Here is a 25307-nt window from a genome sequence, read left to right as displayed (position 1 = left end):
AACGGGAGGAGGAATCTCCAGAGAATCAGATTTTGAAAACCAGCGGAATTTGATTGCAGGACCTCCACAGGACTGGGGGAAATGGAGGCTCCACTCTTGGAGGGCACACAAAAAATGTGGTCACCAGGAACCAGGGGGAAGGAGTAGTGACCCCAGAGGAGAATGAACCAGACCTACCTCCTGGTGTTGGAGGGTTGCCTGCAGAAGTGGGGGGGCAGCTGTGGCTCACGGAGGAGACAGGGGCACTGGCAGCAGGGGTTCTGAGAAGTGCTCATTGGCATGAGCCCTCCCAGAGTCCACCATTAGCCCCACCAAAAAGCCTGTAAGCTCCAGTGCTGGGTCACCTCAGGCCAAAGGACCACCAGGGTGGGAACACAGCCCCACCCATTGGCAGACTAGCAGATTAAAGTGTCATTGAGCTCCACCCACCAAATTGGATTAAAGTGTTACTGAGCTCTGCCCACCAATCAGTCCCTCCCATGAGGAAGCACCCACGAGCCTCCCAGACAGCTTCCTCCACAAGAGGGCAGAGAGCAAAATCAAGCAGTATCAGCAGTATTTCATCTTGTGGAACTGAAAATCACAGCCACAGAAAGATAGAGAAAATGAAAAGGCAAAAGACTTTGCACCAGATGAAGGGGCAAGATAAAACACCAGAAAGACAACTAAAGGAAGAGAAGATAGGCACCCTTACAGAAAAAGAATTCAGAATAATGATGGTGAAGGTGATCCAGGACTTTGAAAAAAGACTGGATGCAAAGATAGAAAAGTTGCAAGAAAAGTTTACCAAAGACCTAGAAGAATTAAAGAACAAACAAACAGAGATATGCAACAGAATAAGTGAAATGAAAAATACACTAGAAGGAACCAATAGCAGATTAACTGAGGCAGAAGGGTGAATAAGTGAGCTGGAAGACAGAATGGTGATAATCACTGATGCAGAAAAAAATAAAGAAAAAAGAATGAAAAGAACTAAAGACCACCTAAGAGACCACTGGGACAACATTAAACACACCAACATTCGCATTATAGGGGTCCCAGAAGGAGAAGAGAGAGAGAAAGGACCTGAGAAAATACTGGAAGAGATTACAGTTGAAAACTTCCCTAACATGGGAAAGGAAATAGCTACCCAAGTCCAGGAAGCACAGAGAGTCCCAGGCAGGAAAAACCCAAGGAGAAACATGCCAAGACATACAGAAGTCAAATTGACAAAAATTAAAGACAGAGAAAAGTTATTAAAAGCAACAAGGGAGGGGCTTCCTAGGTGGCACAGTGGTTAAGAATCCACCTGCCAATGCAGAGGTCACGGGTTCGATCCCAGCTCCAGGAAGATCCCACATGCCGCGGAGCAACTAAGCCCATGTGCCCAAAAAAAAATAAAATAAAATAAAATAAATAAATAAATAAAAACATAACTGTCTAAAAGTCAAAAAAAAAAAAAAAGCAACAAGGGAAAAACAACAAATAACATACGAGGGAACTTCCATAAGGTTCACAGCTGATTTCTCAGCAGAAACTCTGCAAGCCAGGAGGGAGTGGCACAATACATTTCAAGTGATGAAAGGGAAGAACCTACAACCAAGAATACTCTACCCAGCAAGGATCTCACACAATCATAGTGGGGGACTTTAACATCCCACTTCCACCAATGGACAGATCATCCACACAGAAAATTAATATGGAAACACAAGCTTTAAATGACACAATAAATAGGCTGGATTTAATAGATATCTATAGGACATTACATCCAAAAACAGCAGATTACACTTTCTTCTCAAGTGCACATGGAACATTCTCCAGGATAGATCACATTTTGGGTCATAAATCAAGCCTTGGTAAATCCAAGAAAATTGCAATCATATCAAGCCTCTTTTCTGACCACAATGCTATGAGATTAGAAATCAGTTACAGGAAAAAAACTGTAACAAACACAAACACATGGAGGCTAAACAATATGCTACTAAATAACCAAGAGATCACTGAAGAAATCAAAGAGGAAATCAAAAAATACCTAGAGACAAATGACAATGAAAACACAATGATCCAAAACCTATGGGATGCAGCAAAGGCAGTTCTAAGAGGGAAGTTTATAGTGATACAATCCTACCTCACAAAACAAGAAAAATCCCAAATAAACAATTTAACCTTACACCTAAAGAAATTAGAGAAAGAAGAGCAAACAAAACCCAAAGTTAGTAGATGGAGAGAAATCATAAAGATAAGAGCAGAAATAAATGGAATACAAACAAAGAAAACAATAGCAGAAATCAATAAAACTAAAAGCTTGTTCTTTGAGAAAATAAATAAAAATGATAAACCTCTAGCAAGACTCATCAAAAAAAGAGGGAGAGGACTCAAATCAATAAAATTAGACATGAAACAGGAGAAGTTACAACAGACACCACAGAAATAAAAAGCACCATAAGAGATTACTACAAGCAAGCATATGCCAATAAAATGGACAACCTGGATGAAATGGACAGATTCTTAGAAAGGTATAACCTTCCAAGACTGAATCAGGAAGACATAGAAAATATGAACAGACCAATCACAAGTAATGACATTGAAACTGCGATTAAAAATCTCCCAATAAACAAAAGTCCAGGACCTGATGGATTCACAGGTGAATTTTATCAAATATTGAGAGAAGAGCTAACACCCATCCTTCTCAAACTCTTCCAAAACATTGCAGAGGAAGGAACACTCCCAAACTCATTTTATGAAGCCACCATCACCCTGATATCAAAACCACAAAAAGATACTACAAAAAAAAAGAAAACTACAGACCAATATCACTGATGAATTTACATGCAAAAATCCTCAACAAAATACTAGCCAACAGAATCCAACAACACATTAAAAGGATCATACACCATGATCAAGTGGGGTTTATTCCTGGAATGCAAGGATTCTTCAATATATACAAATTACTCAATGTGATACACCATATTAACAAATTAAAGGATAAAAACTACATGATCATCTCAATAGATGCAGAAAAAGCTTTTGACAAAATTCAACACCCATTTATGATAAAAATTCTCCAGAAGGTGGGCATAGAGGGAACCTACCTCAACATAATAAAGGCCATATACAACAAACCCACAGCAAACATCATTCTCTGTGGTGAAAAACTGAAAGCATTCCCTCTAAGATGAGGAACAAGACAAGGATGTCCACTCTCACCACTACTATTCACCATAGTTTTGGAAGTCCTAACCACAGCAATCAGAGAAGAAAAAGAAATAAAAGGAATTTAAGTTGGAAAAGAAGTAAAACTGTCACTGTTCACAGATGACTTGCTACTATACATTGAAAATCCTAAAGATGCCACCAGAAAACTACTTGAGCTAATCAATGAATTTGGTAAAGTTGCAGGATACAAAATTAACACACAGAAATCTCTTGCATTTCTATACACCAGCAATGAAAGATCAGAAACAGAAAATAAGGAAACAATCCCATTCACCATTGCAACACAAAGAATAAAATACCTAGGAATAAACCTAACCAAGGAGGTAAAGGACCTGTACTCAGAAAACTATAAGACACTAATGAAAGAAATCAAAGATGACACAAACAGATGGAGGGACATACCATGTTCCTGGATTGGAAGAATCAACATTGTGAAAATGACTATATTACTGAAAGCAATTTACAGATTCAATGCAATCCCCATCAAATTACCAATGGCATTTTTCACAGAATTAGAATAAGAAATTTTACAATTTGTATGGAAATGAAAAAGACCCCGAATAGCCAAAACAATCTTGAGAAGGAAAGACGGAGTTGGTGGAATCAGGCTTCCCAACTTCAGGCTATACTACAAGGCTACAGAGATCAAGACAGTATGGTACTGGCACAAAAACAGAAATATAGATCAATGGAACAGGATAGAAAGCCCAGAGATAAGCTACGGTCGACTAATCTATGACAAAGGAGGCAAGGATATACAATGGAGAAAAGGCAGCCTCTTCAATAAGTGGTGCTGGGAAAACTGGACCGCTACATGGAAAAGAATGAAATTAGAACACTTCCTAACACCATACACAAAAATAAATTCAAAATGGATTAAAGACCTACATGTAAAGCCAAACAGTATAAAACTCTTAGAGGAAAACACAGGAAGAACACTCTTCGACATAAATAACAGCAAGATCTTTTTGGATCCACCCCCTAGAATAATGGAAATGAAAACAAAAATAAATAAGTGGGACCTAATGAAACTTCAAAACTTATGCACAGCAAAGGAAACTATAAGCAAGACGAAAAGACAACACTCAGAATGGCAGAAAATATTTGCAAACAAATCAACAGACAAAGGATTAATCTCCAAAATATATAAAGAGTTCATCCAGCTCAATATCAAAAAAACAAACAACCCAATCAAGAAATGGGCAGAAGACCTAAGTAGGCATTTCTCCAAAGAAGACATACAGATGGCCAAGAGGCACATGAAAAGCTGCTCAGCATCACTAATTCTTAGAGAAATGCAAATCAAAACTACAATGAGGTATCGCCTCACACCAGTTAGAATGGGCATCATCAGAAAATCTACAAACAGTAAATGCTGGAGAAGGTGTGGAGAAAAGGGAACACTCTTGCACTGCTGATTGGAATGTAAATTGATACAGCCACTATGGAGAACAGTATGGAGGTTCCTTGCAAAACCAGAAATAGAACTACCATATAACCCAGCAATCCCAGTATTGGGCATATACCCAGAGAACACCATAATTCAAAAAGACACATGCACTCCAATGTTCATTGTAGCACTAGTCACAATAGCCAGGACATGGAAGGAAACTAAATGTCCATCAACAGATGAATGGCTAAAGAAGATGTGGTACACATATACAATGGAATATTACTCAGCTGTAAAAAGCAATGAAACTGGGACATTTTTAGAGACCTGGATGGACCTAGAGACTGTCATACAGAGTGAAGTGAGTCAGAAAGAGAAAAACAAATATCGTATATTAACACATATATGTGGACTATAGAAAAATGGTACAAATCAACCAGTTTGCAAGGCAGAAATAGAGACACAGATGTAGAGCAGAAACATATGGACACCAAGTAGGGAAAGTGGGGAGGTTTGGAGGGGAATGAATTGGGAGATTGGGATACCAAATTGTACACTCTAAATATATGCAGTTTATTGTAAAAAATTGAAAATTAAAAATCAAAAAAAAAAGTGGATGATGGCCCATTTCCTGGAAATCCATGCCCCTTTCTGAAACAGCTGGAATACCCCTCCCACTCATTAGTCTATGGAAGTACCCACCCCTATAAAAACTGACAACCCCATACCCTGGTGCTTTTGTCACCTTCTGAGATGGCCCACAGTCTGTCTGTCGAGTGTGTTTCTCTCCCAGTAAATCCACTTCTTACCTATCAGTTTGTCTCTCACTGAATTCTTTGCACAATGAGAAATCAAGAACCTGAGCTTCCTTAAGTCCTGAAACCAGGTGGGTGACCTCAGTTGGAAGACTTTGAGTTTTGGCCAGGTTTGAGTCTCAGTTGCATGGATTCAAGTCCCAATCAGGGTTTTGGCTGGGTTTCTGGCATGTAAGTTCAAGTTCAAAACTGAGGTGCACAGTTTCAGCTGGCAACCACAAAGGGACAGTTATAAGGTAAGAAAATGTTGAGAGTTAGGGCTTGGTCCTAAAGAGCCCCATGGTATACCATGATCCAGGTATGCTGGGGAGGACACTCTGCTGATGCCTGCTCATTTGTGACTGGCAGGTCAACCCTTTATCTTTATACACGTTCAACAGCAGGTCCAGGACAACATTATTAATATCTATACTCTTGTCCTTGACTCTGAGCATTTTCTCCTACATTCTTATGTTCTTATTCATTCCTGCTCTATTTCTTTCTTTCTTCTCTCAACCCCAGAAGACCTGTGTGACCACCAATGTGAATGTTTTATTGTTTTTACTCCCCTCCCTCTGACCCTTACAAATGCTGACCTTTTATTCCCAACTTATAGCTAGACCAACTCCACTTATCGTCAATACCGTTGGGGACATCTACTGTACCATTTCTTTGTGACAATTTTTGGGGCACTAACACCTGGTTGGGAGACTACCTTGGAAGGGATAGCATCTAAAATTGTAAGTGCAAATCTTGACCATATTGCATGGTTGATTTTGACTTGAGTGGAATTTTAGATAGCTCAGGACTTAGAGATGTCTCTTCAGGCTTGTCTGAAGGGGGTCAGGCCACATCAATCTCAACCAATACCCCTCTGGTCCATATACTCCAGGATTTGGGATAGATTTGGACAATAGGAATTAAAAGGAAAAAACTTGGTAAGTTATGTCATCAGGTTTGGCCACAATATGAGTAAAGAAATTTAAAATGGAGTGAAGTAACCTATGTTCAAATTTTCATGGCCTCATTTCTAGGCAATGGAACCCGAAAGGAATTTAAGGCATGTGTAACTCAGAGGAATAACTCCAGGAAGGACACAGAGGACATTTTAACTGACACACCCTAAAGGGCCATGGATCCTGAACGAACATGGTTCCCTCCCATCCTGAGGTTCTGACCCTTTTGCCTATGTATTGCCTAGTCCAGTCTGCCCCAGACCTTAGGAGCAAAATTCAGGAAACTACAGCTGGTCCTCAGACTTTGATGAACAGTTTGTTCCAATTGGCATATTTGGTTTTCAATAATAGGGATATGGTGGAGAAAGCTGAACACACCCAGAGAAATATGCAAAAGGCCCAAATGATGGCTGTGGCTTGTTGGCTCAGAGACCACCAAAGGAGAAGCTGACTTTTCTGGGCCAGTCTGGCCCTGGCAGACAACAAGGCCCACAGGTACCTATACAAGCCCAGTGAACCCTGTGTGGACAAACGGGGCGCTGAGGGAGGATTGTGATCAATGCACCCTTCGCAAACAGTCATAGCATTGGAAGAGGGAATGCCCCAGACTCCAGAGACTGATGGGGCCCCTGGGCCAATGATAGATTTGCAATCAGAAGTCTATAGAGGGGCTTCCCTGGTGACACAGTGGTTAAGAATCTGCCTGCCAATGCAGGAGACACGGATTCGATCCCTGCTCCAGGAAGATCCCACATGCCACAGAGCAACAAAGACGGTGGACACAACTACTGAGCCTACCCTCTAGAGCCTGTGATCCACAACCACTGAGCCCATGTGCTACAACTACTGAAGGCCACGTGGCTAGAGCCCATGCTCTGCAACAAGAGAAACCACCACAATGACAAACCCATGCACCGCAACAAAGAGTAACTCTGCTCACCACAATTAGAGGAAGCCCATGCAAAACAATGAAGACTCAATGCAACACAAATACATAAATAAATAAATAAATAAATAAATAAATAAATAGATAGATAGATAGATAGATGATAGATAGATAGATAGATAGATAGATAGATAGATAGATAAATAGATAAATAAATAAATAAAGTTTTTTGTTGTTGTTAAAGGAAGACTGTAGGGGCCCAAGGCCAAAAGTGGCTCTGCTTAGAGATACCATCTACATAACTAATGTCGAGCGTTGGGTGGTCACTGATGTGGTGGCCACTTGATAGAATTTCTCATAGACACTGGTGCAGCCTTCTCAGTCTTAACCCCAAAGACTGGAAACCTTAGTAGTCAAAAGGAATACGTACTGGGGTTGTCAGAGAAGAGACTTGGGCACACTTTCCTGGAACCCCTTTTGTGCAAGATCAATGGGCAGTTGTTTTTACATTTCTTTCTGTTTGTCCCTGACTGTCCCACCCCTTTGATTGGAAGAGATTTATTAACTAAGTTAGGGGTCACCCTGTTTCTTGAGGGGCAAGGGAACCACCCTCATTACCAAATGGTTCTAACAAAAAGCAAAAGGAACAGATATAATCAGAAGCTAAAACAGAAGCCTTAGTAAAGACCCTGGAATGTGGAATATCAAGATTCCAGACTTGGCCAAAGACATCCAGCCAGTGATTATTAAATAAAAAGGGTTATATAGTGTCTAAATATAAGGTTCAGATTTCTTAAACCTAGGGAAGATCCTCAAAAATGTTTGTAAATAGATTACCAAAATAGGAGGCCACTGATCTGACTAAACTGACCATAGCTGATATTCAGCCTGAGAGGAATTTTGGAAGAGGCCTTCTCCCCTAAGCTAAATGAGGAAAAGTAAAACTTTCCAATGTAGGTGGATGGGTATGTCAGGCCTTCAATGTCATTAAGGTAACTGCCCAATTCTTTGAAAAAGAAAACAAAACTGTCCTTGTTTTCCAAATGTAGTCTTTACAGGACCAGAGGTGTGGCTCCAAAATTAATCCAAAGCCCACCAGTCCTTTTACCATTCCCAAAACCTTCCCTATTTATCTTAAGAGGCTTGTTATTAAACAAAGGTGAAACAAAGTCAAACTAGGAGGAACTTGCCTGTACCTTTGAGATGTAAATGCTCTATTTTGTCTTCTCAGGAACCCTTAAGTCTGCCATCTTTTAAAATGCAAATTTTAAAAAAAGAGGATAAAGTAATTTAGAACTTGACTTGTCAAGGATAGATAGAAATCCTAAGAGTCTTTTCTTAAACATTAGTAAAAAGAGTTTAGCCATCTAGATAGGTGACCTTGATTTGTTCCATCTGCTAGAAGCCCAATTTGAATCCAACCTCTTGAAATCATTGGGTTTTATGTTGTACCTATTGACTTGAAAACAAAATGCACATGAGAGTTGTGAGTTAAGTTTTATTTGGGGCAAACTGAGGACTGCAGCCATGGAGACAGCATCCCAGATAGCTCTGAGAAACTGTTCCAAAGAGGCAGAGGGAAGGTGAGTATATGTGATTTTGGTGAAGGGGGAGTACAAGCCATTGAGCACATATTTTTTAGCAGAAGGTGTCTGTTAGTCATGAGGAGAAGTTGTCACCATGAAGGATTTTAGTGTTTTTCTAGATATGAGGAGATACAAAATTGGGCTCATAAAATCGGCTCCTGAAAATATCTGACTATCTGAAGACCCGTTCTTCCAGTTTTTCACAGAGCACAGAGTGCCTCATTGCAGCTCTCCACCCTGAACACCTTTCAGGGTGATTTTGGAAATCAGCAGCTGCAGCAGCACATGATTTAATCCTTGTAGAGGTAGATGGCAAGTTCCAATGGCCTGTGCCAATTGTAGTTGACATACCTGACTCAGGACTGAAATTATGGAGTGGGAACTATGAGGCCTCAGTGTTTGTTTCTGTTTGTGTGTCTATATGTCCCTATGTGTGTGTCCAAGATATATGGCATTTCCAAAAATTAGTTTGTAAAAGAGCTCCATTTAATTGACTTAAAGGAAATTAAGTGTTTATATAAATACTCAGAAATAGAAAATAATCTGGTGGGTATGAATTTCAGGTTCATGTCATCTGGAAAATATTCATAATATCTGGTATTGAAGGTGGCTTAAACTTGGTTTGATTAACATAAACATGTCTTTAGAGTGATCCATGAAGAGTATAATAATTCTGTTGTACCTAGGTTTACTAGAGGTCAAATAACAACTTATTTTGTTATAAATCTGTCAACAAGAAAAGTAACTAAATGTGAAGAAAAAAAAATCTTTTAAGGAAAGTAAGACGTATGTTTTCAGTAAAAGAATGTGAGAGGAATGAGAAAAAAAAACACTGAAGAGAGTTGTACATGATCAGGATTTTCTAAGATGGATTTAATTTAGTTGGGTAAATGGATTTTGCTGGGAGTGGGCTGGGACAAGACTGAATTTGGTTTCACCCTCCAAAGTTTTCTTGAAGTGCTTCCTTTAATAACAGATAGTATGAGTTTCTTTGCCTTTAAGTGATCTGTATTTGCTTTTGAGACCTTTTGCAATTTTGGTTAAGGAATAAGTATCATCTCACAGTGACCTATGATCATATTTGACCAAGTGCTTTAAAACTCTTTGACAAACGTGCCAAATATCAGATTTTAATTGAGTTTCTATTGATTTCCAGCTAAGTGTGGGATATTTCAGAGGCCCCCTGTGGTATCTTAAAGAGAAATATTTAACTAGGATTATTTGGTATATTAAGTTAAATGTAATCATTCATAATTCTGATTATTGTAACCAAGTTTATTGATTATTCTGTAATGAGATGTTTAACCATGCCTTTTAAGTCTTCTGTCCCTTATAGATATTTTTGTACTCTTTTTCTGGTACAAAAAGTGCTTCATCATCTAGAAGAGTCATAGGAAAACTATGGAAGCAATTACAAGAGTTCCACACCAAGATGATGTCTATGTGAGGATTCCAGCCTCTACTGACTTAAAATGAGGAGCTGTCCTGCCCTGAGGGCCCCTAGATCAGGCATCCAGAGATTTTTACTCCCTAACAGGCAGGGTCGATGCCCCTACTCAGCTTTGAAGTTGTTACAGAAGGTGGATCATTACCCTCTGCTTCCCATAAGAATATGGGAGTAAAAATCTCTGAGGCGGGGAATGAAACAAGAGGAAAGAGGGCAGAGTATAACCTCTGAAAGAATTACATAGCCCAAGGACATGACATAAACTAAGTAGAGCCACATAGGTCCAAGATGGTGAAGAAGTTGACGTCCACTAGACCTTAAGCTTCAGTAATACAAGCATAAGGATCAAAAAAGTAGACAGTGGTCCAATTCCTGGAAATACCCACCCCTTCTTGGAATGATTGGAATACTCCTCCCACTCCTTAGCCTATGAAATTACCCATGCCTATAAAAACAGACAACCCCATACTCTGGTGCCTTTCTCATCTTCTGAGATGGCCCACACTCTGTCTGTGGAGTGTGTTTCTCTCTAAATAAATCCACTTCTTACCTATGAATTTATCTCTCACTGAATTCTTTCTGGGATGAGACATCAAGAATCTGAGCTTCCTTAGGTCCTGAAACAAGTGGTGTGATATCAGTTGGAAGACTTTAGGTTCTGGCTGGGTTCTAGTCTCAGCAGCATGGGTTCAAGTCCCAATCAGGGTTTTGGCTGGGTTTGAGTCCCAGCCACCAGGGTTCAATTCCCAATCTGAGGTGCATGGTTTCAATTTGTCATCACATCAAATCTATTAAAACAAATTAAATATACAAACAGCCATGACTGGGACTTCCTTGGTGGCTCAGTGGAGAAGGCACCACCCTCCCAAAGCAGGGTCCTGGGTTTGATGCCCGGCCAGGGAATTAGATCCCACATGCCACAACTAATAGTTCACATGCCCCAAGTAAATATCCTGCATGCTGGAAGATCCCATGTGCTGCAACTAAGACCCCACACAGCCAAATAAATGAATAAATATTTTTCTTTAAAAAAGGACCAAACAATATTCCTTCTATGTCTCCTCCACAATTTCTATATCCATTCAACTGTTGATGGATGTCAATTGCTTCTACGTCTTGGCTACTGTGAATGATGCTGCAATGTACATGGCACAACAAATATCCCTTAGAGATCATGATTTTAATTTTTTGGAATAAACACACAGGAGTGGGATTGCTGGATCAAATAGGAAATCTCGTTTTGACTTTTTTGAGGAATCTCCATTATGTTCTCCAGCAGCTACAAGATTTTACATCCCCACCAACTGTGTACAGTGTTCCACATTCTGGTCAACACTTGTTATAGATAGTTTGTTGATACTGACCATCCTAATGGATGTGAGATGGTATCTTACATCGATGTGCATTTTCCTGATGATAAGTGTAGGAGGAACTACCCTTATGCCAACTTTACAAAATAGGAAACTAATGTCCAGAAATGAACTTATCAAGGTCACATGACTGGTAGGTGTCAGAGGTGGGATTTGAACATAGGGAGAAAAGCTCCAGAATGTACATGCCTGGTGAGTACACTGCGCTATCTACCATGTGCTTAGCAAACCTGGGATCAGGCTGTTCTGTATTCTGTTCTTTTCTCTCAATGTCATATTGGAATGATTTCTCATAACGCTAAATGTTCTCCTCAAACACACTTTTAAAGCGGTTGATTGCATGATGGCCTATCTATGCTGTGGACACTTTATGTTTAATGGGCCTTGGGTTTTCCCTTTTGTAAGAGACTCTGAGGAATATATCCTTGCTTACTTATGTTTGGAGGCACTTCTGATCATCACTTTAGCATAAACCTTAAAAGCAAAATTGCTGGGACAAAGACCATACATATTTTAAGAACAAGTCATTTCCAAAAAGATTGTACCAATTTACACTCTTTCAAGAAGTGTTCAAGATCTATCTTTCTCCTGTTTTTTTTCTACCTTCTCTCTCACCAATGGTTATAAATCTCTTTGGCCTGCCGTGTGCGAAGGATAAAAGTGGAAAGTGGGGGAAGATTGTTGCTTTGAAGATCAGATTTTGGGACTTCCCTGGCAGTTCAGCAGTTAAAACTCCATGCTTCCAATGCAGGGGACATGGGTTTGATGCCTACCAGAGAACTAAGATCCGATATGTTATGAAGTACAGCAAAAAAAAAAAACAAAAAAAGTTAATGAAGATCAGAATTTATCCTCATGTTGGTAGCAAAGGCTACAAATATAAAGTCTCAGGAACAGTGGGATCATTAGCAGACACAGCTCCAGCCCCAGCCTTAGGCTCATCTAAGGAAGCAACGCCTAACTTTTTCTGGTTGATATTATGGCAGTAAGACCTGCTGACACCATATGTCTCCCAACATGGATGCAGCAGTGTGTTCTAGTGGAAACATCTACCAATTCATACATTCATCTTTTCAACATGTTTTTATTGAGCGTCTACTATGTGCTTGTCACCAGTACTGGGGCCAGAAGGCTGGAGGAGACTTCCTTCATCTGTACAATGGGGGACATGCCCTACAGGGGCTCATGGGCAGACGGTGAAATGGCATATGTAATTCACCAGAGCTATTACTCCTACTTTTAGTGGTGGTTTCTCACCAACAGAGAGACATTGCTTATGGTTCCATGAAGAGCTCTTGGAAAGTGAGTTTGGGAAACTGGTCACTTGAGTTTCCATTAAGCCCAGATCATGATATTTGCTGTTAAAAAATATACTGGTTCTGCTCTCACCTTCCCCCCATTTATCAGCTCTGCAACTGATCCTCTTTCACTCCCCCCCACCAAGCTGATCATAATCCAGTGACATCCCAAAGGAAACAGGCACACGTAACCGTGGACATATGGCAGATCTGCACACACATGGGAACTGCAGGGCTTAGGGGTGTGTTTCAGGGTGGGGTGGCAAGACTGAAGTCAATGCCCTCCCCTTGCCCTACCCCAGCCTTTCCCTGGCTCCCTGAAGAGGAAGCCCCTCACTCCTCTGACCTCCTACCCACACCTCTGTTGTTTCCTCCATATGGCCATCCCCTTTGGAGGTTGCCTCTTCATCTGTCTCTATGAACTGGTGGTGGGTTCCTAACACAGCCCTCCATCCGTGGGGTCCACCACAGCACCTGGCACACAGGAGGTGCTCAGTCAATTTGTACTGAATGAAAAGACAAGGAAAGAAGGAGACGTCCCTTTCACTGATGTTTGTCTTGCCTGAGTAAACACCCATACTATGCATTGGGTTGGGGTGTGTTTTCCACCTTATTTATTCTTTCCTGCTCCTTCTCTCATCTGGGTCTTCCTCCACCTCTGACCCCTGCCATTCACATCCTGGGCCTCCGCCTACAGTCTCCAGGTGGGAAGAAGTGATGTTTCCACTCCAAATGTGCCAAACCATGGTGGCTTGAACCAAATCATTTGTAGCTCTGCCCCTCGAGAACGCTCAGAAAGGATGAAGGCTTTGTGCAACCTGGGTCCCCCTTTACATGAGTGGCATCCTCCCAACAGCCTTGGAGCCCAAGGGAAGGAACATTCTGGGCCCTAGAGGTGTTGGGCTGGCTCAGAGTTTCACTCAGCCTGTCACTTGGCAATTGGGACTGGAAAGGACACTGTAGGTGTGGGTGGCAGAGGCAGAGACTGGGGTAGGGGGACAAAGGGAAACCATCTCAGCTTGAAGGGCCGCACCCAGTACCCCCCTGGAGCAGAAGCCGTCTGCCAAAGGACCTCTGAGATGGGAAGAATATAATCTATTTTACTACCCCTTACCAACCTTCTGAATGAGGAGATGTTGGCGTAGATAGGGCCATCACCAATTCTTCCATGGTCTAGAACAAGCCTCTGCCACTTCCTTTGGGGCTGCCTCTCTCCAGCTCCACTTCCTTGGTGCTGGAGGAAACTGTCAATCATGTGGGACAAGGCAATGTGACCAAGTAAAGCCAATCATAGTACGCCACGCGCCTGCCAGGATGGTTGGTCCAGGGCTGGACACATGATCTGAGGTGGATCAATCAGAGCTCTCCCTGGTACCCTGATTATTTCTGAGCTTCTTTCCTTATGGGTTAGACACCTTGGGGATATATGTGTAGAAGCCTGAGGGGAGAAAGCTGTCAGGCTAAGAGAATCAAAGATGAGAGAAGGGAAAGAGCAAGGGAGAAAAAGAGTGAGCTGATGGCTTCTGATTTCTTGGGTCCAGTCTCTGAGATGTTTGGATCTGCTCTGGTTCCTGTGTCCTGGATCCCCAGTATCCTTCCAGTAAGTCTCCCCTTTCCTTGAAGCCAGGTGGAGTTGGGCTCCTCTCACTTGTGGTTCAGATATGGTTCTAGATCCTGCCAGATTATGAAGCACCTCCCAAACCCAAAGAGAGGCACCCATTCACATTAGCACCATTGGGAGTGGAATCCTTTATTCTTTACTGAGAACAGGGCTTTGCAGAGCACCTAACACAGTCCACCACCATCCCTGCGTGGGAGTGCCCTACGTGTGAGTGAGTGTGTGTGCTTGGAGTGGGCCTGATTGATTCCTGAAGCAGCCCCAGGATTTACACTGCGGGAGCCAGGCCAATCCTGTTGTTTCCTCGATCATAAACCGAGAAATACAGCCTCAGGAAGACGTCACCCAGGATCCAGGTCTCTGGCCGGTACAAGTTCTCTGAGCCTGCTTGAAAGCCGCTGAAGCAGGTGCCCCGCAGACTCTGGGGTAGACGGAAACATGCCCCAGTCAGCCTGAGCCCTTATCTGCCACCCTACTCAGTATCCAGAGATGACAGCTTCTCGGTTTTATGTCCCTCCTTTGGTAAGAACCAAGCGACTCTCTCAATATCTGTGGAAGTGGGGTGCCCATCTAAAAACAGGAATGGCCAAGACATGTGGTGGCCCAGAGGGAGGGGTGTGGATGTGGGAAGGATTGGGAGCTTAGGATTGGCAGATGCAAAGTACTCTATAGAGGATGGATAAACAAGGTCCTCCTGTACAGCACAGAGAACTCTATTCAATACCCTGTGATAAACTGTAATGGAAGAGAATAGGAAAAAAGAATATATATATACATAAACGCAAACACATAACTGAGTCACTTTGTTGTACAGCAGAAATTGACACAACATTGTAAATCAACTATACTTCAATAGAATTTTTTTAAAAAAGACAAGAATGGCTCCTATTTCCCCTGTTCCTTTCCTTCTGACCCATGCTCACTGTTTTCTCTGCAGAGAATGTCTTTTCTTCTCTCTTCTTCACAACCTTTTCTTTAAGACTGTGCTCAGCCCCTCTAGGTATACTCCCTGGACCCATGCTCACACTCCGTGGCCACTGCAGGCTGGGTTGGGAGACTTACCCTGGAGCTCCCCTTGTCTGTAGCCCTCATCACCCTCTAATCTGCCCCAGGCACCCCTTGGCACACCCCCCAGCCCCAGGATACCAATTGCATGGAGTCCAGTGTAGATTTGCCTCAAACCAACAGGCCTCCTCATGCCTCCATGAGGCTGGGGGTTTCATTTTACTGAAATTCCCTGGCTTCCTCAAAGCCTTCTTTGACCCCATCAGCCTCCTCTAAATTCACACAGGGAGCTGACATTAAACCTCAATCTGATTCTGGGCTGTGCAGTCACTGTGCACCCTTTACTCACATGAGCATCCAACCTCCCCACACAGGGGTCTGGTAGCCCAGCTCACAGAGAGGGACTGAGGCTTAGCAAGGGGAAGTTGTAGCTGAGGACTAGGGGAACCATGTAATTTATCCACAAACCAGGACTCTTTCAAGATGGGAAGGGAGACGATTAATCATTATGGTGGGACAACACACTGAGACTGTCCCCAGCAAACCCAAGTGCTCACTTGGCCTATTTCAGGGATGGCTAGAGCTGACTTTCTATGTTTATCCACCTGAGGGCTCTGGTTGAACTGAAGCTCTTTGAGGACAGAGGCCCTTAGTGTTCCCCTCTCCTCTGTGCCTCGCACCATGCCTACACAGGGTATTGTCTGCATTTATTCCAGGATGATGGATGTCCCAGACTGCCCTTTACTCTCAAGTGGTTAGTTTTGTGGGAGGCACTGGCCAGGCTCAGGGGCTCAGCAGCATCTGCAGTGGTGTGGCTTGGCCTGCAGAGGGCCCCCTCCTCCCAGCAGCAGCCCAAGGGTTCCTGCAAGGCCCCCAGAGTTGGCCCCTCACCTTCTGGATGTAGGCTTTAGCGGGCACTGGGAAGTCCATCCCACTGATGGTGAAGATGATGTCAGGCATGCGGGGGACCAAGTAACATGGAACCACCCACTATTAGGAAAAGAAGAGAGGTTAGCAGAGCTGATCCCTGGGGTGTGGCGAGCCCCAGAGTTACCCTGTGGCATGTGCCTTCACCTCGTTATCGACAAGCCTGGTGTAGATGAAGGTCTTGACCGTGTTGATCTTGCTAGTTGGGCCAACTAGCATTGAGGTCCCAGTATCCATAATGGCCTGGCATCCATGGTCACAGCCAATAAAGTACCCATTCATTTTGATGCTGAGAGATAGTGGGACAAATTGGGCAACAGGATCACTCTGAAGTCTCCCCCCACGACTGCTCCCCTCCCTGACTGTCTCCAGAACAGCCCTTCAGCTCATGCTTGACTCTGTTTCCCTTTGCTCTGGTCACATAACCTTCTTTGACTTCCTTTCAGTTCTTGAATGCACCAGACTCTTTTGTGCCTCAGGGCCTTGGCATGTGCTGGTCGCCCTTCCTAGAAGACTCCCATCCCCTTTGTCTAGCTAATTTCTCCTCATCTTCCAGGTTCCAGCTTAAATGTCCCTTTTCCAGGGAAGTCTTCCCCCCAGACTAGATCAGGTTCCTGTCTTGGTCACTCTCTCTAGACTCTTCCTCATTCGAAGCAAGTATCGAAGTGGTAATTCATTGTGTGTGTGACTCATTTCATGTACGTCTTCCTCACTAGATGTAAGGGCAGGTTGTATCTTCAGTGCCTCCCTCAAGTGCCCAGCACAGAGTGGATGCCCAATGTATCTTTGCTGAGTGAATAAATGAATGAATGAATGAATGAATGCATAAGCCAGTGAGTGAGACAATGCATGAGGAATAACCAGAGACCTGTGTCTTGTGTCTGACCAATAGTGGGTCAACAGAGACAGTGAAGTTGGAGGTTCTCTGGGGCAGCAGATGCTCAGAGTGGTGGGGAGGGATACACTGACTGCCCTGGGAGAGGTCGTCTCCCAGCACTACTTCCTCATCTGGCTCAGACACTGAGAACCCAGCCAGGTGATGCTCGAGCTAGCCCAGGGGGCCTCCAAAGGACCCATAAGCTTCTGTCTGAGGGTGTCACGCGGAATCCTATCCAGTTATTGCCCCTGGTTCTCAGGCCCCTCCTGGATCCCAGCTTCCTGATTCTCTCTGTCACGGCCCCTGCCCCACTGTGTGCCCAGGATTGGGGGGGTCGGGGGGAGGAGGGTAAGTAGCAATGGGGAGGAGGAGTGTCTCTTTGTATGAGTTGCTTTCAGGTGCAAGAATGCAGCCAACCTCTCTCCACCGCTGGGGAGCTTCTCCCTAAGGAGACCAGTTTTTCCAGTTTGTCCAGGGCTTTCCGTGTTTTTAATCAAGCAGTTTTGTGTACTAAGTATAACCTCATTCCCAGATAGCCCTGGACAGTTGGTCATCTTATCACAACCTTGTTCAGGCTGGTGAAATTCTCCCTGATCCTCTTTTCACCACACTTTAGGCTCCTCAAACCATGCCACCTGCCTCATAACACAGTGGGTACAGCCCTTTCCAGGCTGCACACACCACTCAGGTCCCTGCTCAGGAGTCCTGGGGCAATGATGAGCCCATGGGTGGTGTGTATATATCTATGTGTTTGTGTGTATGTCTGTGTGTGTATCTACGTGTGTGTATGTCTCTGTGTGTGTCTGTGTGTGTGTTTGTGTGTGGATATGTCCCTGTGTGTCCTTATATGAGTCTTTGTGTGTTTATACGTGTGTCTTTGTGGATGGAGCATATGTCCCTGGGTGTGACTGTGTGTCTGTGCGTGCATTTGTGTGTGTCTGCACGTGTCCGTGTACATCTGTGGGAGCATCACATGGGGTGACCCTTAGAGGGAGAGGCTTACCGGTTCACAGTTACCTGCCAGAAGCGAGTTCGGGACACTGGTATCCATTTGAGCTGTCCTTTGTGGTAGCTGTGGTCCACCCCACCAAACATCACCACGCTGCCATTCTCCTTCTTGCTGAGGAGAGAAGGAAGAGGGAGGGCTTATTTTCAGAGAATAACGTCTGGCAATGTCTGAGGGCTGTGCTTATCCACCCATCATAGGCACTACCATGGTCTTCATTTTACAGATACAGAAATTGAGGCACGGAGGAATTGAATACCCGACCAATGTTGGTAACCAACTAATGAGTGGCACAGAAGAGGTTCAAAGCTGGGCAGCCTGGCTGGGCTCCGACCACCCACCATTGGATGATGTAGAAATACCCTCAGAGGACACCATGCTGGAAGGGTCTGGATTCCCCTTTGTGTAGCCTGTCATTTTGAAGAAAAGCTGAGGCCCAGGGGCACCAAGGGTGTGGGTTCAGACTCACCCAGGGTTGGCTTCACCGGCCTGTGACCTGTAGCTTCCACGGAGTCCCCTGCTCAACAGGGCCCTGAGCCTCTGCTATCCCTGTCTTGAAATTACTAACACTGTTTGAGCAGGAGGTCCCACATTTTCATTTTGCACTGGCTCCTGCCAATTGTGTAGCTGGTCCTGGGCTCCCAGTAAAATGTTAGTGAGGAAGAAAATATTCCATCCCTCTCCCTCCCTCCTTCCATGTCAAGTCCATCAGCAAATCCCATTGCCTTTTCCTCCAACCTGTATCCTGACATCTTCCATTGCTTTCACTCTTCCCTCCAGCCCCCTGGACCAAGCTGCTGCCCTTGAGCCCACGAGCATGGTTGTGTTCCAATAAAACTTTATTTACAAAAACCAGTGTTGGGGCCAGAGGTGGCCCTGGGGCCATAATTATGCTGGGCTAAACTATCTCTTCGGATACTTCTGGATCAGGTGGCCTATAATTTTTTATGCAACTGACAGCAACTTACAGCTGATTTAGAAAGAGGGCTTGTCCAGCTCAGACTTACGTGCTCAAGTAGAAGGCAAAGACAGGCTGAGAAATGAGGCCTCTTCTTATCAGGTTGTCGAAGAAAGGGGTGCTCCCTCGGGTGGCAAGGCAGGGATAGCCCAGGCCCAGGATGCCATCAAAAGGTGAACGCTCCATCCCATACTGGTACTGGCTCAGGCCAAATGGCTGCACCACGTTGACAAGTTTCCCAATCTGTGGGAGAGGAGAGAGTTTGCACATAAAGGTTTGGGAGGTGGGGCTGGGACTGGGCTGGGGTGGAGATGCCAATAGCACCTCAGAGAAGACCTGAGGCCTGGCGGTGCACTGACTTGACCTCAGATGGCTAGAACAGGCTGGAATAGGAATTCGGGTTCCATTTGTGCAGGGCTGTGGATTGTAACCACCACCTGCCCCTCCTACACACACCATCTGAAGTGGGTCACATTGGTCTTATGCCTTCTATGCAGGTGGGGAAACTGAGACTCAGGACAGGACCAAATGGTTCCAACTTGGGGACAAAATGAGTGGAGAGCAGGATAGTCTTGTCTTTGGCATCACTGTGATCAGATGACAGAAAAGGACTGAATTCATTGCAATGCATTGTGGATTCTGCATCTGCCCACGAAGACAGAAGCCCATTATACAATGTCACTGCCAGGGTTCTCATGGAAATTCTGCCTGGGAAAGACGCTTTTGGGGATGTGTGTGTGCGTGTGTGTGTGTGTGTGTCTGTGTGTGTGTGAGAGAGAAAGAGACAGAGGGAGAGAATTGAGGCCCTCTGGGAGAGGCAGGCCACAGTTTTCATTGGACTCTCAAAGGCCCCCTAGAGTGAGAACCCATTTCTCAGGCCCCTCCCACATCTGTGGCCCTCTGCTTGCCCCACCCAGATGCCTGAGGCTCTTGGCTGCCCCCTGGGCTCTAAGATCAGTTTTATCCTCTCCCTAAATACCCCACACCTGCATGAATTCTGACTGGCCAGCCCAGTTCCCCCGCTTACCAGATGCATAGCCTTGGCAAGGCCCTGGCTCTCTGCACCTCAGTTGTTTCCTCTGTAAAATGGAGCTAATCATAGTACTTGCTGTGAACGGGGTTGGTGCAGGATTAAACACGTTATTACCATGAAAGTGCCCGGCACAGTCTGAGAGTAGAAAAGTGGGTGCTTTTTCCCCTTCTCCCCCTGCTCCCAGCAAAATGAACCTTGAGCTGCTCATGGGCAAAGGAGCTGCACATCCACACTCCAAGCCACTCTCTGGGTTAGCCATGCTGGCAGTTTGTGTGTGTTCAGGGGGGTGTCTCCCCAGGGACAGGCGCAGCGAGAAGGGCCCTCTGCCACTAGGGGACATCCCAAACAGGCCCTCCTAGTTGGTCCTGAATCTCTTTTGTAAGTAGCAGTCACTCCCAGGGCCAGCCCTGCCTCAGCTTCTGGTTTCCACTTACCCGAACAGTGTCATAGCCAAGAAATCCAACCATCCTCCCAGAGCCGTAGACTAGGTCTACATGCCGGCCGGAGAATCGGAAACTGAAGGACATGTCAATGTTGTAGCGCTTGTGTAGGCCTGCAGACACAAGTGATGAGTGTGCCTCAGGTGCCAAGGATGGAGAATGGGGTGAGAGGGGAGTACAAGATGGGCGGGGGGAGGGTACTCACGGCAGGCGAGACTGGCACAGTAAACGGAGGGCACCCATATGTCAGCTGAGCCAGTGTCAAACAGCATCTTGAAGTGCTGAGGGGGTGTTCCAATGGTGATGCTGCCGTAGTAGGACAGCTACAGGGGCCAGGGAGGGGTGGTTAGGGCAGGCCTGGCTGCCCTGGCCACCCTCGATTCCCAGAGGGCTGCCCTTCTTGAGGTGTCCCATGTCTCCTGAAGTCACTTTCCAACCGCCCCGCCTCAAAGTCTCTGCTCAGACCAGTGCCTCCATTTGATTTTTTTTCTTTTTTTTTTTTTTTCCTGTCCACACAGGGTTTTAGTTCATTTTTGACTAATTGACCGGGAATCAATCCAGCGCCCCCTGAAGTATTAGCACAGAGTCTCAACCACTGGACCTCCAGGGAAGTTCCAATGCCTTCGTTTGAGAAGCTCTCCAGTCTCCCCTTCAAGGTCCAGCCTGAGTGTTTCCTTCTCCAGGTGGCCCTCCAAGGTCACCCCAGGCCACTTCCTCTAAACTCAGACCATGTCCTATCAACACCACACAGTTGGCCCTTTTACTGGACATGTATTTACTCTTTGCCTATCACTCAGCCTGGCCTATGTATTCCTGAAGGAGAGACGAGACCTTTTTTAAACTCAATAAAAATAACCATAGTGTTAGATTTTTATGGTGTCACAGGCCATAAGGCTCAGTAGTTTTTATTGGTGTCCCTCTTGGATCTGTGGAGGCTGACCTTCCTCTGCCTGGGGTTTCAAACTTGATGTGCAGTTGGCTTTATCTTTTGATCAGGCACGGCTCACCTTTCATCTGTAACTCCGCGGCTCACTTAGTTCAGAAAGAACAATCTCCCTCAAACCAATGACAAAGCTTTGGCATAGAAATGGATGTTTCCCTGCCCCCTGGTCATTGCTGGGCCCAGTCACCACAAACCAAGAGCTGAGGATGAGAGTGCCTTCTCCTCTGGGAATGGGGTCCCTGTTCCCCAGTGTTTCTGCTTCCTGCAGGAGCCCCAGCCCCAACATCCAGCCTGGCCCCTCCAGATGAATCCAGTGCTAGGCTAGAGCACCAGGGGGCGCTGTGGAGCTCCATCCTCCCAACACTCACATCCAGGTGGTTCCTCAGGGGGTGATGATAAATATTCTGGAAATGACCGTCATTTTGGGACGTATCATTAGTGTTCTCCTCCAGGAAATTTGTCAGCAGGTTTTCTTCCCTGAGGGTTTCCCGCATTGTCTTCACCTTTGTTAGAGGGATTCTTTCACCGAGCATTAGGAAAAGGAAACAAAGAAGGGGCAGCAATCAGCTGTCCATGTTATTGTATGACTGTCATACCTTGCATTGTAATGTCACTGTGTATGTTCTAAGCATTATTATGAGTGTCAGGTTATTATCAGGACGCCATGCAAAGACCAGGGCAAAGACCTCAGCTTGAATACCGGTTCTGTTGTGCAATCTTGGATAAGTCATATGACCGTTTGGAGTCTCAGTTTCCCCATGGTAAACAGGTGGAATATAATAACCCCATCCCCCATATAGAATGTTGGGGGTATTAAGTGAGATGATGGATATAATGTACCTGAAATGTAGGAAGTCTCAACAATGACAGGCACTACCATTGCTATGGCCATCCCACTGTATCTTTTTCAAAGAAGCTCTGGGAAGTAGGTAGAAGGAGGATCATTAACTACTTTTTACAGGGGTGCAATTTGAAACGCAGGAGACTGTGACTTGGCTGTGGTCACACTCCTTGTTAGAGCTAAAACAAACTAGAAGTAGCCTTTCTGATCTTTCTCCAGGGCTCAAGCAGAAGAGAGTGGTGAGAGAAGAAGTCAGGAGATGGGGAATAAATTAGGGAAATTAAGAGGCTGCAGAAGCAAGGAAGAGTCAGAACAGAAAAAAAAAAAACAAGAACTCAGAGAGTTCTGCACACACAGAGACATCCAAAGTGATGGAGAGGAAAAAGAGAGAAATACAGAGATGAAGACACAGGCACATTCACACTGAAATGGAGAGAGAGCAGAGAGAAGACGTAAAAGCAAATATAGGAGAAGTGCTCTTACATACGACCACACTTACAGTTGCAGAGGTTGCTCACTGAACAATTCCAAGGCCTGCCATTTTCTCATAGGTCATGATGTGACTGGCACTCCCAGAGTTGTGTAAGCCTGCAGACCGACCCCAAGACCCTTGGGCCATACGGTGCCCATGGCAAAGTACTCATCAATAAGTGTGAGTTGAACTTTAAGACTGTCAGGGAATGATTATATTTCCTTCTCACCTTGATGGATGGAAGAATAAGAGGACAAGAAAAACCCCAAAAAGAGAGGTGAGGCCACTTACAGTCCCCGTACTTACATGACTAGGCACTCTGAGAGGGCCACCAGCCCAAGGATCCCAAGCCACTTCATGTTTCTTTCCTGGCTGCAATTACTCAGGAAAGAGCGTTCAGTGGTGGCCAAGAGCTCCTGGTTATATATGCTCCTACCTGCTCTAATTGTCCCCTTTAGGCCACTAATGGATCTGATAAGAAATACAAACCTGTCGATAAAATCTTTACCTCCATCCGTGTACATGAGGAGTGGACTTAGAAAATTCTAAGAATACAGAGATTTCTACACTAACCTCTTCCTTGGGGCTGGGCTGCAAATCCAAACTGACCACACAGACTAAGAGTGGGGAGATTCTTGCCAACTTAAAGATAAAACACTCCTATGAACGTGATAAAAGTAAATGTTAGGGGCCATGCTTGACATTCATGATCTCACGTGGTCTTCCTAGCAACTTCATGAGATGTGCATTGCTGTCTTCAGTTGGAGAGGAGATTGCTAAGAGTAAAGAGTTCAAATGGCAAAGTAAAGACTTGGGGGGCAACCCAGTGACATATGAGTGAGTGGCTTTAGCTAGTGGGACAGATGGCACAGATCAGGGGCACTTATGATGCCAATCTGCATCAAAAATCAAGGCTAGAGTAGTATTACAATTGCATAGTTTCACTATTGGAAGAAAGTGACGCATGCATCCACAGAATCTTTATATCATCCAACAAACATATAGGGAGGACCCTGTGTGCTGGGGTCTGGGTTAGATTCTGGAAAGTTAAAGTCAAGTAAGTCATAAGTGGTCCTTATCTTCAGAAAGCTAGCAGTCAAGGGCAATTCTCACAGACTCATGGCCCAGGAGGCTAGAGAAATGAATGGAAGGGCTGGGAGGGCATCATGGACAAGGGGCAGGCAGCACATGCCCTGTCAGTGGGGGCAGCCTCTGCTCAGCTCTAACCAGCATCTGCCGTGCTGGAAAGCAGCCTGGTTGGCCAAGTTTTCAAGAGAAGTCAGAAGTCTGGATATTTATATAATATCCCCTGATTGTAAATGTTAGCAACTGATTTTTTTTTTTTCATAAAACATAGTGTGATCCAAACCTGAAACTACTGTGTGCTGGATTCAGCCTGCAGGCTGTGCAGATTTTTATTTCTGGCCTAGAGGTGAGAGTAGAGAGGGGATAAAGTGGGGGTTCATTTCATGTTGGTCTAGTGAGTAAGAGTCTGAATGCATCTTAACCATGTTAACTTTTCTTCTATTTGTAAAGAAAGGTCACCAGGGTTATATAAACCAACAAAGGCAATAATGTTTAATGTCCACTTCCTGGCATCTAATATAAGTCCCTAATAGGATCCATGCTTAAAACATTTTGTCTACCAAACCAAACATACAAAGAAACACTTTTTAAGAATCTTATCCATCAAAGAAGACAAAAAAAAGAACACTCAGAGCTCATGCTCAGCCTGAGATGAACAGGCTACCTGTTAAACTGTGATTGCAGCCAAAGTAAAGACGATGGAGTTTTATGGCTCCTTCCAGGATTCCCAGGGCCTGAGTGTTCCTGTGGGAGATCGATCCAGGCCTGTCCTTGGGTAGAACAAAGGGAGGCTGATCTCTTACCAGGTGGGAGATTGATGGGGTGCTGGGATTTCCTACTCATCTTTGCACATTGTTAAAATTCAGTTTTGGTGGTTTTATCCCTACAGAGGGCATTGGACAGCACCTAGCAAATGACACACACAAATACCATTTAGCCAAAAAATTCTACTTCTAGAGATCTATGCCAAAGATACACTGGCAAAAATACAAAAACACATACACACAATCTATTTACTGCAACATTACTTGTAAAAGCAAAAGATTAGAAACATACCTGAAAAAGCATACGGTATCCAAACAATTGGGTATAATGGGGATGGAGGGAGGCATTGAATGCCTTCTTTACAAATGAAGATATCAGGGTATACTGCTTAGATTTTTAAAAATAGGGACCCAA

The 25307-nt window shown here is 44.5% G+C and overlaps 1 protein-coding gene across 1 annotated transcript; it reads right to left on the bottom strand.

Moving 5' to 3' along the window:
- Window positions 1–14675: 14675 nt before the first annotated feature.
- Window positions 14676–23401, bottom strand: LOC130848922 (pregnancy-associated glycoprotein 2-like). Its single transcript, XM_057727344.1, has 9 exons — window positions 23349–23401; window positions 22098–22248; window positions 20992–21109; window positions 20781–20899; window positions 19363–19556; window positions 18353–18469; window positions 16620–16761; window positions 16437–16535; window positions 14676–14961 (listed from the first exon to the last, which is right to left on the bottom strand). Exons 1-9 carry the CDS (start codon window positions 23399–23401, stop codon window positions 14809–14811), a joined length of 1146 nt encoding a protein of 381 aa, XP_057583327.1. The 3' UTR covers window positions 14676–14808.
- Between the last annotated feature and the right edge of the window lie 1906 nt (window positions 23402–25307).

Source organism: Hippopotamus amphibius, chromosome 3 (genome assembly GCF_030028045.1).
Source record: "Hippopotamus amphibius kiboko isolate mHipAmp2 chromosome 3, mHipAmp2.hap2, whole genome shotgun sequence".
Taxonomy (NCBI): Eukaryota; Metazoa; Chordata; class Mammalia; order Artiodactyla; family Hippopotamidae; genus Hippopotamus; species Hippopotamus amphibius.
Note: the sequence above shows the minus strand (reverse complement) of the source record. Positions and strands in the feature narration are given on the sequence as shown.